General features: G+C 37.5%; 1 protein-coding gene across 10 annotated transcripts in view; it reads left to right on the top strand.

Moving 5' to 3' along the window:
- Positions 1 to 16,679, top strand: part of LOC135735638 (interferon-induced protein 44-like) — a 104,594-nt gene that overhangs the window by 2,332 nt on the left and 85,583 nt on the right. For 9 of the 10 annotated variants that reach the window (XR_012336551.1, XR_012336550.1, XR_012336552.1 and 6 more), the window contains exons 2-4: positions 1,843 to 1,899; positions 13,260 to 13,289; positions 13,385 to 13,418. Coding sequence is in view for 7 of the 10 variants with exons in the window: in XM_073814369.1 (XP_073670470.1) it covers positions 1,854 to 1,899; positions 13,260 to 13,289; positions 13,385 to 13,418 (110 nt within the window). In the remaining 3 variants the exon portion in view is untranslated. The remainder of the gene's footprint in view (positions 1 to 1,842; positions 1,900 to 13,259; positions 13,290 to 13,384; positions 13,419 to 16,679) is intronic. The other variant, XM_065254090.1, reaches the window with a different exon arrangement.

Raw genomic sequence — 16,679 nt, 5'->3', positions numbered from 1 at the left:
TATAAATGTAGGATTCATTGCAGGAACCACTCATTAGTATTTATTATAGGAGGACAAAAGTTAAAGGTACACAAATAGCCTTAGATGCTACTCATGCACTGCACAGTCACTACTGTCTTTTACCTTTAGGCCAGATATATAGGTCACTTATATTCAGGACCAAGAGAGCCATGACAAGTTTTGTGTCTACATCTATCAGAAATATGAATGAATGATGATTTATCATGTAATTATTTACTGTATTTTACAAGCTTTGGTTACTATTTATGTTAGTAACTTGTCTGACAATTTTAAGGGTAATTTCTGGGACCAAAGTCCTGTGTGAATGAGGTTCTAGTGACCTGTCCTGTATACTTTAGTTTCGACCCTACTCCAACACACCTGCCTTTAACTTTTAAGTGATCATGAAGACCTTGACCAGCTGGCTGCTTCACATTTGTTTAAATGGGGAAGAAGTAAAACTCTGCAGGGTTGAAGATATATGGCTTAAAATATGGAAGTGTTGGCACCGTGGACTGGTGCATACCCGTCCACTTCGAGTGATAGTCACATAAAATCTACAGGGATTTTGGTTCTATCACACACGCTTTCAGAAAAAAAGATAAAAACCTGTTGCTGTGGTGCTACACTTTTAGATGTTATCTTCTTTAACTCTGCGGACCCTGTACCCGGTCCAAAATTACTTATTATGACATAATATAAAATATTATTTTAATTTTTAATGGTCTGTCATGGACCACAGTACCACATATGAGATACTGTTTGAAAGCTTAAAATCTCTTTCTGCAGATATGCATCACCTTGAGATATATTTTACTGTAAGAAAGTTATTTACACTTAATTTACACTATCACCCCCCACAATTTCTTTTAATATAATTTAATATTCACATATTTCATATTTTTCAAATATGACAAACATGGGCAAGTCTTATATTAAATGAAAGCTCTCATTCTCAGGAATAAGACTACATTGTTATTTTTGTTCTATTATCAACACATATCCAACAATCATTGAATGAATAATGAGGTTAAAAAATTGTCTTTTGTAAACCTTCAGTAAAATCTGCAGTCTGCTAGAGCACACAGAAACAACAGAAACAAAGAAAATTTGGTGTTTCATCATATGAAAAACAACATAAATAACAATATTTGTCACAAACAGCAGCTTTTTATGTAACTTCAGAGGGTTTTCTGTAAAATGATATAAAGATATTGCATTTATTCCACTGTTTGTGGTTATGGGGACACTTCAAATGTTTTTAGGCAGAAATTGTATACAAAAAGGATATTATTCCTCCCTTCAGTTGGAGTAAAATAACTTTTGCATAGATTATCAACTAGCTGATGTGTTAGCTGACATTTGCTGTAATCAAACAAAACTGTCTGCAGGTTGCTGGAGCACTCAGGGCCAGAGTTATACACTTTTAAATACAGACTTTAGAAGAAAAAAAACATCAAAAAGCGCCTATTTATTGTTGTGTATATTAGAGGACTGATAACAAATACAACCATGTTTAGCACTTTCAACAATGTTTATGTAATTTCAAAGGTTTCCTGTAAAATGCCACCAAATTTTTGTACCTTAAGCTCTGCATGTGGGTATGGGAAGCTTTTGAAATTGGGTAGGCCAAATCCAGGCGGAAATCCCCAAAATAGCTTCAGAGTGTAACCTTTGCATGTGTGTTGTAAGTGAAACAACCTAAAAAAAATGTTATGTTGTGATTTTATGTAAGCTGTAATTGTTGGTAGTAAATATGTTGTTTTATTGTGATTTAAGCAAGCTATTTTATAGAGAACAATCTTCCCCTACTTTTATTTATGACTGAAATTGCTTCTGAAGGTGTTGCAAATATGGGCGGGGAAGAGTCAAAACCAGTAGCATCATCGTCTCGACCAGGTAAGACTCTTTTTCTTTATGACATATAAGCAGTATTTATATGATTAGTGTTCATATTAGAGACCACAAACACACTATTTGGAAATTACTAGGATCTAAATCAGGGGCGTTGCTAGACATAAAGCTCTACTGGGGCACAGGCCCCCCATTTTTTGCTGACTTTTTTGAAAGCCTGCTGTGTGAAAGAGGTGTGCAACACTTCTATACAATGTCCTTTGCTTAACCCACTATTCTACAGTGCAACAGTTACTGCGAAAGATATATACAAGTGTATTCTTCATCATACCTAACATTATTAACATGTTTGGAGGCATAAATGGCATAACATTGTTTTTGCTCGGATTTATTTATTTATTAATTTTTTTTATGTTTCGGGGCATTTTGGGGGCCTTAACATACTCAAAAACTCTTGAAAATTGGCAGAGATGTCAGAGTCGTCGGCCATTAGGACCCGGCAAAGGCTGGAACTCGGGCGTGGCAAGGGAGCTCTGTAGCGCCCCCTGTAATGCAAAAACAAACATTGGGGCACAGATCGGGCAAAAATTTACGCACATGTACGAGAGTTGGTACACATATAGATCTCATCGACCCGAACAACTTTCGCCCTCTAACATTTAAGCTCCGCCCAACAGGAAGTCGGCTATTTTGGATTGTTTAAAAAATGCGTTGAACTTTTAAATACTCCTCCTAGAGGATGCATGCGATTGACACCAAACGTGGTGAACATGATGTCGAGACATTGGACTTGCTAAATTGCGAAGGGATATTTGATATCTCGAACGGTGTTGCCATGGCGAGGCGACAAATTTATGGCGAATTCAGAGAAACAGGATGTGTCTACTATCAAAGGCAAAAAATGTCTTATTGTGATGACACGTGGGGTGTTTGTTCATCTGAAGATTCCGATCGCATCGATGTGCCCATTGTGTCTCCCGGGTATAGCGCCACCACCAGGCGCCAGGAAGTGTGTCAGTCACAAAGCTGGATTTTTTTAAACAGGTCCATGCAATGTTCTTTTAAATACTCCTTCTAGGATTTTCATGCGATTGACACGAGAAGTGGTCAATATGATGCCAAGACATTGTAGATGATAAATTGCGAAGGGATTTTTGATATCTCAAACGCTGTTCCCATGGCAACCTGTTAAACTTTACTTTCATTTTAAAGGCATATTTAAGCCTTTCAGTTGACGCCAATGTTCCTTTAAATACTCCTTCTAGGATATTCATGCGATTAACACCAAAAGTGGTCAACATGATGCAGAGAGATTGTAGATGATAAATTGTGAACGGATTTTTGATATGTCGAACGTTGTTCCCATGGCAACGCCGCAAACTTTACTTTCATTTTAAAGGCATATTTAAGCCTTTCAGTTGACGCCGATCTTCCTTTAAATACTCCTTCTAGGATATTCATGCGATTGACACCAAAAGTGGTCAACATGATGCTGAGGCATATTAGATGATAAATTGCGAAGGGATTTTTGATATCTCGAACGCTGTTGCCATGGCAACGTGTCAAACTTTACTTTCATTTTAAAGGCTTATTTAAGCCTTTCAGTTGACGCCGATGTTCTTTTAAATACTCCTTCTAGAATATTCATGAGATTGACACCAGAAGTGGTCAACATGATGCCGAGACATAGTAGATGATAAATTGCGAAGGGATTTTTGATATCTCGAACGCTGTTCCCATGGCAACGCCCCAAACTTTACTTTTTTTCAGGCTTATTTAGGGCTCTTGGCGTGCTTAGATTAACCTAAAAGTTGGCAGACACATCAGAGTTGTCGGCTGTTAAGTGTGCACAAAAATGTCAGACATAGGCGTGTCTCTTAAGTGGCTCACTAGTGCCCCCGTTGGTCTAAAATGTGGGGTTTCTTTTAGCTACAGTCCCCAAATGGCTCAGTAACAACATTAAATAGCCCACTGATATTTAACCACTTGATGCCCTTGCCCACCGTGCATCGTTTTCTCGGACGCACCGTGTAGCGGTAAAAAAACGTGCGAGGGCCCGCCATTGCTGCTTGCAGCTATATTTTCTGTTTATTTTTTAACTCACTTTTTATGAAAATCACATTTTTATACTCGCAGTCTTGGCCACTCGAGCAGGGCCGACGTCAAGGGGGGGCATTCGTGGGCTGTGCCCCCCCCAAACAGGTTGTTGTGCCCCCTACACAGTTTTTAATTAATTTAATATATATCAATAATAATTAAAATAAATTAAACATTGAATGTTTTATGACTTTTAATGTAATCAAATTAGGAATATATAGTTGATATATGTTTTTTTTTATTATTAAAATAGACCAGTTTCTCTGATTGGTTGTATTGCTGCGTCTCATGCGTCTTTTCGTCTTTAGCATATTAATGTGACTTGATACTGGCAACGTGTTTTTTCGTGGCATTTTATGGATCGTGTAAAATATGGATATTAGAACATTTAGAACGAACCAGCACACTGTAAAAAGTGTTTCTGTGCCTTAGTAGGTTTAACAAAAACAAATTGAGTAAACTGTATTAAAAAAATTTAATTCTTGTTTTTTTAATCAAAATATGAGTTAAAATAAAATAAAAATTGGAATAAATTGATTAATTCTATATGAACACATTATTGAGTAAATTCAACTTAATTGTATTATCTATAATCAATTTAAATTTGTAAGAAAGAAATTAACTTAATAATTTTGTGTTAAAACTACATGAATTATTTTAGTAAACACAACTAACTAGGCAGTGGACTTGCAGTTCCCAGCATGCTTTGCATGGGACTGCATTTGGAGAGTGAAATTTGAATTGAAACTTTTTTTGTTTTGTTTTTAACTAAAAAGAAAGACTTGTTAGTGTTTAATGTTCATTTATCTTCAAAATTTGGAAGAGTTTCTGTTTTTTCTTTGAGTTTTGTAGTTACCATTGTTCAGAAGACTGGTGCTTGTGCATAGACTGCATACTGAAGTATGTTGCGCTTTACAGCTGCCCAATACGAAACCGAGTGGGTGCGTTGTTTGAATAAATGTTTCTAGCCCTCATCTCACGGCATAAAAAACAACAACTAACCATAAATATGTTACCTGTACCAAGAAAAGTAGGTTTATCTAACTGAGTAATACTAGTACAATTAGTTAACTCAACTCAATTTTATTGCATTCATATTAAGTAATGTTAGTGTGTTCAATATACTTAAAAAAGGTTGCAAGTTGACTCAACCTAAAACTTCCCATGCAGTCACTTGCCTCACTTTTTATAAGTTAGATCTAGGTATTACTTTTAACAGTGCACCGCCTGCTCCATCTGACTTCATGCAAACACAGACTGGCTCAAACTCAGAGATTAGAGGTCGAGGTGGAATTTTCAAATCTACAGGACACTGTTTAAAGGGAGTTTTAATGTTCGCACACGCCGCCTTCAGCTTTTTTTTTAAGATAATTTAGCGTTGTTTTAATTTACATAAGCCTAAATGTGAAGTGTGGCTATAGACCGTTAACAGCATTGCGACGTGATTATGGTAATTCTGTGATCTTCTGCACTTTAAACGGGGAATGAGCTGACAGTCTGTACCAGTTGTTTGAGTGTGTGCTTGCACTGTATTTGTTGTTTTAATGCCTTGTTTTTGCAAGTTATTGTTGCTAATTGCGTGCCCCCCCCAACCCACGAATAAAAAGCGTACAAATGACATGCAGTGTGATTATCGTGCAATAGATCCGCCAAATTCCGCTTTTGCGTGCACATGATACGCCAGTCCTTCCCGTTCACTTATATGGCGAATCGTTTCGTGTCGTTTTATTTATTGGTTTCTCATTTGTTTTCTGTTTTTTTACCATTGTCGCTTGGGTTTTGGGATAGAGCAACTTTTTGTAACATAAAATGACATCCTAACCCAAACCCCGATTCTAACCCCAATTCCAAGTGACCAATTATTTAAAAATAGACAAAACATGGAGAAACCTATTAAATTACAACCTAAAGCAAAACCCAAATCTAACCCTAAATCCAAGCGACAATGGTAAAAAACAGAAAACAAATGAGAAACCAATAAATAAAACGACACAAAACGATTCGCCATATAAGTGAACTGGAAGGACTGGCGTATCATATGCACGCAAAAGTGGAATTTGGCAGATCTATTGCACGATAATCACACTGCATGTCATTTGTACGCTTTTTATTCGTGGGTTGGGGGGGGGCACGCAATTAGCAACAATAACTTGCAAAAACAAGGCATTAAAACAACAAATACAGTGCAAGCACACACTCAAACAACTGGTACAGACTGTCAGCTCATTCCCCGTTTAAAGTGCAGAAGATCACAGAATTACCATCATTTTTACCCATCTTGGTGAGAATGGGTACCCTGGATTTAGGGATGTGCATGTGTCATTTTTTTTTCTTTTTTTTTTATTAGGTTTGAAAAACGAGTTCTCAATTATTTGGAGGTGGGGCATTTAAAGGGGCGGTACGTATGCATCGTGGTGAAAATGGAAATATTTTTATTAAAAACATTAAAACTTAATTTTGAAGAAAATATGACAGAAAAATTAACACATGCTAGATTATTAATAAATTAAATGTTTTTAACAGAAACCTCTAACAGGAAAAGCTGCATGAAGAAGTAAAACGAAAGGGTTAATAAACACAAACTGAAGCGATTTCTATATGATGCATTTTACGTAATATTAGGCCTTAAATACAACATAAATGTATTACATTACATGTATCTATCTGCACAAAATGCAAAACTTAAACTTAGCTATGTACTGGACAGAAAGTTTGACTCTTGTTGTGGATGTGCACCATAATGGCGCGATTTAAAACATGTCCTGTCAAAGCACAAGCTTCATTACATTAAGCTTTAAATATTTTGCTATCATTTTAGTGATTACTGTGCCTGTGTACTAATGTCCTGTTTTCAGTGAAGATGTTATGTTCGTATGGCTCTCTGGTATCTCTTGACATCTGATGTTTAAATGTGATCTAATAACCTATTGAACTTCATTTTGCACCTGACTGACTGATTCACCAAAGTGAATCTGAAAATTAAGTTCAGTTTTTTTTAAAGCACATTTAAACATGGCCACATCATGCCTTTCAAAGTGCTGTACAGATGAAACAAGTAAATACACAAAAAAACAATAAAAAAAGGGCCTTCATACAATAATAATAAAAAAAAAACATTACTCATCAATTTACTCAAAGGCAGCATGAAACACACAAAGGGCTGTTCCTCAGCACCCAGACTTCACGCACAGACCCAGGATATACCACAATTAAAGTTCTCAGCTGATTCATGAAAATAAAGCTGTAGAATTGTCACAGCTGTGTTGAGCTGACAGTAAATATATGGTTTGTTAGAAAAATACATTTGAATAAAGTTTTGTTTCATATGGGATTCACTTCTGAACGTTTTCATTTATTGTGATGGTTTTATTCATTCATTTTTTATTAATGTTTCCTGTTGTTTTAAGTAAATACAAGAGAGTGCTTCACTAAAATGTGTATAATCACATTGCCTGCATTGTCTAATTTGTATTCAAGCACAGCTGTCATCTGACAATCGATATTAAATTACAATCTGCTTGTTTTACTTATTATGTCCACTACAAAATAATGTGTAATATATCTGTAACACTGTTACAGATCAAGTTACTGATGCAATCAGGTGTTAGTGCACCTGTCCCTCATACACACGCATACGTTTTCATGTCTGTTATTAGGTTTGTTCGAGTTTATGCACCGCTGTAAGAACCAACAGCTGGATGACATCAAAGTATCGTGAGAGCGATTCCAGAAATCACACGGAGAAGTCTGATTTCGAGTTGCTCTCGCGGTATTGTGATGTCAATCTCCTGTCGGTTCTTGTGGTTCCGCATGAACTCGAACAAGTCTACTACGTCATATGTCACATGATAACGTCAACATGGCGAATGCTGTCCATACTTAACGCGAACGTACATACTGCCTTAGCGCACGTTAAGTAGGTACCCAGTGAAATTCAGTACCTACACAGTAAGTATGCGATTTCGGATTCAGCCCCTATGTTCCCTAACCGGAAATCACGTGACCTTTTCTGAAGCTCGCCAACCGAACATCACGTGATTCAACTCAATAAACTTTATGAAATGTTACAGAACTTTTATAAAGACAAACGTTTGTTTTAGTTGTAAATATAAACACACATTGCTACACAGTAAGGGACCACAATCTACTCAATATTTAAAATAATAATATTTATTTAAAATTGTAAATATATTTATTACATTTAAAATGTAATTATATGCCTCCAATTTTATGCACAGATATGTAAGAGAATAATGACAGCATTTTTCACAATGTACTGTTTTTAAAATTAAGTCAGAGAGATGTTGGTTTTGACGGTTGTTGATGAGTAACAGCTGTGAGTGATTACAACGCGCTTAAGCAGCCACGTGACAGAAAAATAAGTGAACATTGTCCCTGTCCCAAATGGCGCACTTCATTTGGACTTTCGGTCTCGTGGCCTTAAATTGCGCGTTCTCGCTTAGTCTACGAGTCCGTAGGGTGTCCCATCTGTCATTTTTATGCTTTGAAGTGTGCTCATCAGCACCTCCTTTGCCCCCTTGATGCGGTCTTCAGCAAAGCCCGCACTGCAGCAGGCTTCGCGCACTTTGCCAACCCAGAAGTCCTTGCGAAAGGGCAATTAGACCAATCAGACGACGGAAGGGAGGAGTTCACACTGACGGGCAACTTCTCTACCTATTTCCGGTGTGATGCTCGAGTCTGTCCCAAAATACGACTCCGGTGCACCCACGTGGACTCGCATCAAGGGTCCCTAAAGTCTGAACTACGTGATGTCATCAAAGTGTGGACTCTGAGGAGGACCACAAGTCCGAAGTGTGCCATTTGGAACAGGGCGATAGTCCCAATGTGAAGTGAGCTATGGTCCTTACCAGTGCCCGAACCTGTGTACACGATATACTGATTCAAGACTTCGGGAGCTAGGGAACGTATTGAGACACACGGCCAGACTAACTTAAATGTTGGTGTTGTCTTGATCAAAAACAACTTGCTCTGACATATCTAAGATTTGCTTAAGATGCACACCAGTAATGTTTATTTATAAATGATGCATTTAAAATTAATTTAACTAAGGCAGAGTGCTGGTTTAAGATAATCTCTGGGAAACTGCCCCAATAAGAAATAACTAATGTTAGAGCGCTTTTGTCTGCCCATGTGACAAAACAATATACTTTCAAATATACAGAAATGGCCAAAAAATATACTAAATATATTTTGAATTATGTTTATAAAAAAATTATTTTTCACCAATATTTTCTTGGCATTTTTTATATATTTTATAGATGTTCACATCGCATTAGATGAAAAACTTTGTATGTTACAAACCTGCATTACAGGTTTGAAAAGATTAAAATTCAATATATATACTGCAAAAATATACTTGTAATTTAATATTTTATACTTTTAATACAAAATGTTATATTTTGTCAAGGAAAAAAAATATATATATACACACATATATATATATATATATATATATATATATATATATATATATATTTGCTGTATGGGTTGTAGGATTAGAAATTTATTTGTTTCCCCGAAATACATTTATATACCTATTTAATATTTATGAAGGTTAAAACGAAATATATTTAGTCAAAAATATACTGTATTAAGCTTTCCATTTACATTTAGTCAATTAGCAGGCACTTTTGTCCAAAGTGACTTACAAATAAGGGAAACAATATAAGCAATTATAGCAACACAAGAACAGCAATACATAAGTGCACTCAAAATAGTCTCATCAAGTCCAACACAGTGTACATAGACGAGGGTTGGTTTTGTTTGTAAGAATGTACAGATAGAGATAAAGAAAAAATGAAAATAGAGAAAGATAGTAAGTCTTATATTAGGAAGTGAGGTAATGGCGGGAATGATGGGTTTTTAGCCGATTGTTAAAGACAGCTACACTGTAAAAAATAAATTGTTGGCTCAATGAATAATTTTTTTAGTAACTAGTTCCACAGAAATTTTACGTTCACTCAATTTCTGTCTCCAAAGTGTTACCTGGATTGATGTTTTTTAGTTGGCCCAAACTTGACTCAAATATATAAAAGTATGCTGGCTCAATTAGCTTTATAGTTCATTCAACTAAAATATTTTAATCAGTTGAATCTTTAAAAACTTACAGCAAAGACTCTGTCAATTAAAATTTAAGTATTCACTCAATGTTTTATGTATTACTTCAATTAATATTTATTATTTGGGATTTTTTTATAACATTTTAAAATTATTTATCAAATAATTTATGCTGGTGTTGTTAACAAAATAATTAACTTCAGTCACATGAAAACAAAAGCTTTTTATTCACTTATTCACTTATCATACAGACTGAACATAATTAACAGAATTAAGTCTTCTCTAAATAGAGGGCATTAAACAGTCCAAAAAGCACTCCAAAGTCAGTCAAAACATCTCCAGGGCCATTTAGGAGACTTTCTTCAGCCCTCTGGTCTGCCTCTCCACATCATCACCGCTCTGGTTTGATAAACAGAGGAATATAAACACACACACATACATAAATAACATGTTTAATATAATAAAGCTTGATTGTGAAATGCTTTATTCCCTAAAATAACGTTAACGTTAGGCCAAATTTCCCTGAGACATCACACATAATTAAACACTATTGGGTGGTTTTCTTGGACAGGGCTTATCACTGACTAAAATAACTGACATCACTTAACATATGAGTAACGTACTATTGTTTTGTCTCAAAATGCACGCCAGTATTGTATTTTATAAGGTTTGTTTGTAAAAATGTCCCAATTATAATAAAGACCGAGTTCTAAACCCTGTCCGGTAAACCACCTATATCCAGGCTATCTTTAATAAAATAGCTCCACTTTACTTCGGACACATAACATAACACACTTTTAAATATATCTTTACAAAAACATAATTACAAAAACGTCGAGTATTTGCGTCTTTACCGATTAATATATTCTAAAATTAACATTTAATTACAACCACTTACCTGACGTGAACTTGAGGAAACGGCTGATGACTTGTGTCCTGTGAATCAGTAAGTGATTCCAGCTGTTGCGTGCGGATTGATCTCAGATGAAATGACCTGTGATCCAGGTCCTTCCAAGTTAAGACATTTTAAATTAAAAACTCACGCACATACTGTACATACACAAACGCGTGCACACGGGTACACACGGGTATATTTAGAAGTTTTGTTTAAGATTGTAATGATATTGGGACTATTTCTCCATCCGCTCCTTCAGCTTTGAAGTTCAAATTTGCATGCTGTCCGGTTATAACAAATGTAAAAGATATAAAAAACATCACTCAACAGCGATATCAATTAAGTGCAATCCTATATCCGATATCAGAGCCAGCAGTCGATTTCTGATGCGCTTGCCGAGGCGAGGCTGCGCTGGGCAGGGTGTGAGCGCTTAAGCGCCGGTGATTTTCTGGAGCTCTTCTGGAGCTCATCTCCGTCCGAAAGTGTCCGAGCACACTTTTAAATAGACGCTATCTTTATTAACCGACCGCATATTTAAACTTTAAGCACATACATTCACGCCTGAACAACTCTTACAATTACATTTTGTGACCAAATAACAGTAATATTATGAGCATTTTGCTGTCAGGAAACTGTCATAAGTCCACATATTTACCTGATTTGTCTTAATTAGTTCAGTCAACACTAGCCATTCTGAATGTTGACTGGATTTGAAAATAACCATTCATTAAATGTTTAAAACACAGATTTATCTAGACTTAAAATAATATGTCTTCTCAACTAGCTCAAACAAAAAAATTGGTTTAACTTATATATTTTTACCCGTCCAAAATTTCATTAATTGGATTTTTTACAGTGTATAGAGACAGGAGATCGTGTCATGATCGGTAGATCATTCCACAGTTGTGGAACAGCTCCAGAGAAGGTACGCGATACCTAATGACTGATAACACAACAATTTTGTCTACTTTTTGTTTACAGACAGATACAATCAGGGGCGTCGGACTGGGGGTAAAACCAGTACTAATTACCAGGGCCCTAAAGGAAGAGAGGGCCCTTAAAAAGTCTGCAATATATTATGGGGTGGGGCATGGGGGCCCATCAGGACTGCCTTTGCATAGGGCCCGAGATCTTGTGCAACGCCCCTGGATACAATGACAAACATGTGCATATAAAAGGGGAGTTAGTTTTAATGATCTGTTTGCCCTAAATAAAACTAAAAACAACAAATATACTTTTACGTAATTACGTTAATTAAGTTATTTTTCTTAAAAACATATTTTCAGAAAAAGCTTGCTTTTATTTTGTAAAAAGTGTAAATTGTTTGGACAGATTTAGTTGCTTTACACTATTTTGACCAGCAGGTGTCGCCACGTGTGGGATGTTTCAAACTCTTCGAAAAACTGAATCAATTTGTGAAGAAATTTGTTCAAGATTCGAAACTTCGAAAAGCTTTGTTTCTCCCATCACTAGCCATGGCATACTCACATCAGCAGAACATATACAAACAAAAAAATCTTGACAAAGGACAATGGGAACATGAGGGCTATATATAGCCTATAGACAAGGAACCAATCAGAACACAAGACACATCAAGGAACAGGAAAACTAGAGACAAACATGACAACACATGATATCAAAATAAAAGACATGAACATGAGAACTTTAAAATAAAATACATGAACAATCAACAAGACAAGAACACAATACAAAACAATTACAGTTGTATTTGTCATGTATTGATTTGGCCTGTGAAGGCATCCCTAATGTAATATAGCTTAATGTAGGCTACATAAAATTTAATAAATGATTCCAATTGTAAATATCACTTTTTGTATTGTTAACCCCAACTATTTAGTTGCAAATCCAATTCAAAGAACACTGAAAAAAAAATATTCATTGAAGGTAAGTGGTTGCAATCAATTTATTTAAGCTACATTTAAACAAAAAAGATTAGTAAAGTAAAATTAAATATAAAACTTTTGTTTAAATGTAGCTTAAATAAATTTATTGCAACCACTTACCTTAATAAATTGATTAAATTCAATGAATACATTTTTTCAGTGAATAACAGTCTGCAAACATTTTTATAGCACTACAATGATATCATACATATAGCACATATATAATTGAGGATTGATTTGAGGAAAACCCTTCTCTTCAGGATGAATTCTCCAAACATTGTTATTCATTGCTCTAAAGTATATCAAGAGTTCTGATCCTATTTCTGGAAATATGGCAGTAAATAATGATATTTTAAAGATACTAATCTTCTCCCACTTTCACTTATGACTGAAATTACTTCCTGATGGTGTTGTTAATATGTGCCGGTCAGAGTGGGTAGCACCCTCACAGGCTGAACCAGGTAAGACTCTTTTTTTATGACATAGCAGTATTTGATTGGTGTTAATATTAGATCACACACACTGATCATACAGATTTTTGGTCTGTTTTTACCAGAATTCCATGAACCATGGAGAAAGATTGATTGGAAGTAAGTGATGAAATACTACAGTAGATTTTTTTTAAAACTTTGCCTTTCTGATTTTCCAACTTTATTTTTATTTCTCTTGACAAGGCAAGGCAAGTTTATTTGTATAGCACATTTCATACACAGAGGTCATTCAAAGTGCTTTACATAGAAATGAGAAAACAATATATAAAAGAGAAAAAAAGAAAATGTAAAAATAAGAGAAACACGATAAAAACACAATAAAAACAAAGATATAGGAGAATTTAAAATAACAAAGAAAATAAATGTGATTTTAATAAAAACAGTTTAAAATGTTAAAAAGAATAAAACAGGAGTAAGAGTGACTTGAGTTAAAAGTGCAGTCAGTGTCTAGCAGCACGGTGCTCATTCAGTAAATGCAGAGTTAAACAGATTTAAAAGTGTTTACTGTTGAAGCACATCTGATCTCTTCTGGAAGCTGATTCCAGCTAGAGGTGGCATAATATCTAAATACTGACGCACCTTGTTTTGAGTAAACCCATGGTATTTCTAACTGACCGGATCCTAATGATCTGAGTAATCTGTTAGGTTTATATTCAGTTAGCATATCTGTCATGTATTTGGGTCTTAAGCCATGAAGTGATTTATAAACGAGTAACAATACTTTAAAATCTATTCTGAATGTGACAGGAATCCAGTGTAAGGATCTGAGGACTGGAGTAATGTGCTCAGATGTTTTGGTTCTGGTCAGAATTCTGGCAGCAGTGTTTTGTATGAGCTGCAGCTGTCTAATGGTCTTTTTGGGGATCCCAGTAAGAAGTCCATTGCAGTAATCCACCCTGCTTGTGATGAAAGCATGAACCAGTTTCTCTAAGTCATGTCTTGAGACAAAACAATAGGTTACTTTCGTAACCCCGGTTCTCTGAAACATCGAGTGGAGAGATCCACCTATGGGAAGGGCATCCGTACCTGACCTCTACAGAAGCATCCAATTGCACCAAGACAGAAGCGTGCAGCCAATGCCAGGTAAGACCACACCCTCTTACCTGCTGGCATATAAGGCCAATGCGGGCTGCTACTCCTCAGTGAGTGTATTCGCTTCTCGTGCGGCAAGCGGGGCAAAGCTGGTGGATCTCTCCACTCGATGTTTCAGAGAACCAGGGTTACGAAAGTAACCTATTGTTCTCTTTCATCATATCGTGTTCTAGATCCACCTATGGGAGAGACATGGACAGCTCCCTGATTGCCCAACACACTCACAGTGAGGTATGACAGCCAGTACAAAAAAGGGAACGGTCACCCCCAGGGGGCGGTGCCCGACACGTCCCATAATAATGTGCCCCATGCACACACACAAGTGGCTGTAGTGTGCAGGCAAGGCAGAAAATATGTAAAAAGCACACCCTGGGGAAACCCATAAATGCAAAAAACAAACTAGGGCAGGGATGTGAATGCATGCTTGGTAACATGAAAGAGCTCAAAACCCGTAAGCGCTTTGTTCCTACTATAATGACAACAGTAGGAAAAGGGTATGCAGCAGTGAAGGGCTATGATGACCCTACACCTAAAACGGCATGTGCTACTGAGGTTTTATTAACATCCACCCGATAATAACGCACAAATGTGTGGGGAGAAGCCCAGCTGGCAGCAGAGCAGATGTCCTGCAATGACACTCCCCTAAACAAAGCCCAAGAGGTGGCCATGCCTCGCGTAGAATGAGCTCTGATATCCCCAGGAGGTTGCACTCCCTTCGATTCGTATGCCAAGGCAATCGCGTCCACAAGCCAATGTGAAAGGCATTGCTTAAATATGGGATTCCCTCTGTGAGGGGGCGTCCATGAGATAAAGAGCTAGTCACTCTTCCGGAAAACCCTAGTCCTGTCGATATACGTCTGTAATGCACGAACAGGACATAGAGCATTGAGCCTCTGATCCTCCGCAGAGGAAAAAGGTGGAGGGTGAAAAGCGGACAGCTCCAGCACCTCCGACGTGAACGCAGGGAAACATTTAGGCATAAAAGCCGGATTAGGTTTAAGAAAAACCTTATCTCCACTCAGAGAGAATTTAGTGCACAAAGGGTGTACAGAAAGTGCATGCAGATCGCTAACACGTTTTGCTGATGTTAGAGCCAAGAGCAGAGCTACCTTAAAAGACAGCAGCTTCAAGGAAACAACACCCAGGGGCTCAAAGGGGTAATGAGACAGGGCGTCCAGCACCATGGAGAGGTCCCATTCAGGGACAGACTTCCTGATGACTGGCAAAGAATGACGGGCACCCTTCATAAATCTGCAGATTAAAGGATGCTGCCCGACAGTAGAGCCATCAAACCCTACGTGACAAGCAGAAATAGCCACCAGATAAACCTTAATTGTGGAAAAAGACCTGCCTTTATCCATAAGGTTTTGTAAAAAAATCTCAGGGACTGAGGGACTGAGCACTGATAAGATATGAGATTGTCACAAGCCAGGGGCTGGCTGCCAGTGGTTAAGCCACGCCCCTTCTAAATTCCCACCTCGAGGAGGTCCCCAAAACCAACCCAATGACCAGACAACAACGAGGAACAGGTAAGTATAAAAAAATATTCTTTATTTGTTTAAATATTTAAAAGATTCGGGGGATTGGGGAAAGGGAAATTAAAACTAATGTCTGAATCTGTCCTCCAAGGGGCCACGAGCAAGTGAGTGACAGGGGGGTGAAAGTTGCGTCGGGGAACGGGCTCCCGCCTCTGGTTCCCTCTGCCCGTGGCGCGCTCCTCTTCCTTCCTGGAGGCAGAATAAAATCACAATGAATATGGGTATGTACTGTTTCCCGTCCGTGTACCTGCGTGTAGTTCGCGGCACTCCGCCGTCTTCCCACGCAGCTCCTTGGTTGTCGACTCACTCTCCTTTCCTGTTCCTCTTTCTCTCCTCAGGCTACCGCTGGGACCCGAAGACACAGTGGATCGTTCTCCCGAGAGTCTCCTCACCTCCCCACCGACTACAGCTGCTGGGTAAGTATGAATTTTCCTCCTCGACTCGTTACTTTGGTGCTCACACTTGTACTCTCTCTTCTCCCACAGATGACAGCTGGGACACAAAGGCACAGTGAATCGTTCTCAGTTAGTTCTCTCACCTCCTCGCTGATTACAGCTTCTGGTACGTATGGTTCTCCTTCACAACGGGTCTCCTTGGAGCTCACACTGGTTCTCTCTCTCTTCCTCCACAGACAACAGCTGGGACACAAAGGCACAGTGAATCGTTCTCGGTTAGTTCTCTCACCTCTTCGCTGTTTACAGCTTCTGGTACGTATGGTTCTCCTTCACAA

The sequence above is a fragment of the Paramisgurnus dabryanus genome, chromosome 4 (genome assembly GCF_030506205.2).
Source record: "Paramisgurnus dabryanus chromosome 4, PD_genome_1.1, whole genome shotgun sequence".
NCBI classification, from domain to species: domain Eukaryota; kingdom Metazoa; phylum Chordata; class Actinopteri; order Cypriniformes; family Cobitidae; genus Paramisgurnus; species Paramisgurnus dabryanus.
The sequence above is the reverse complement of the archived record's forward strand: the minus strand, read 5'-3'. Positions and strand labels throughout refer to the sequence as shown.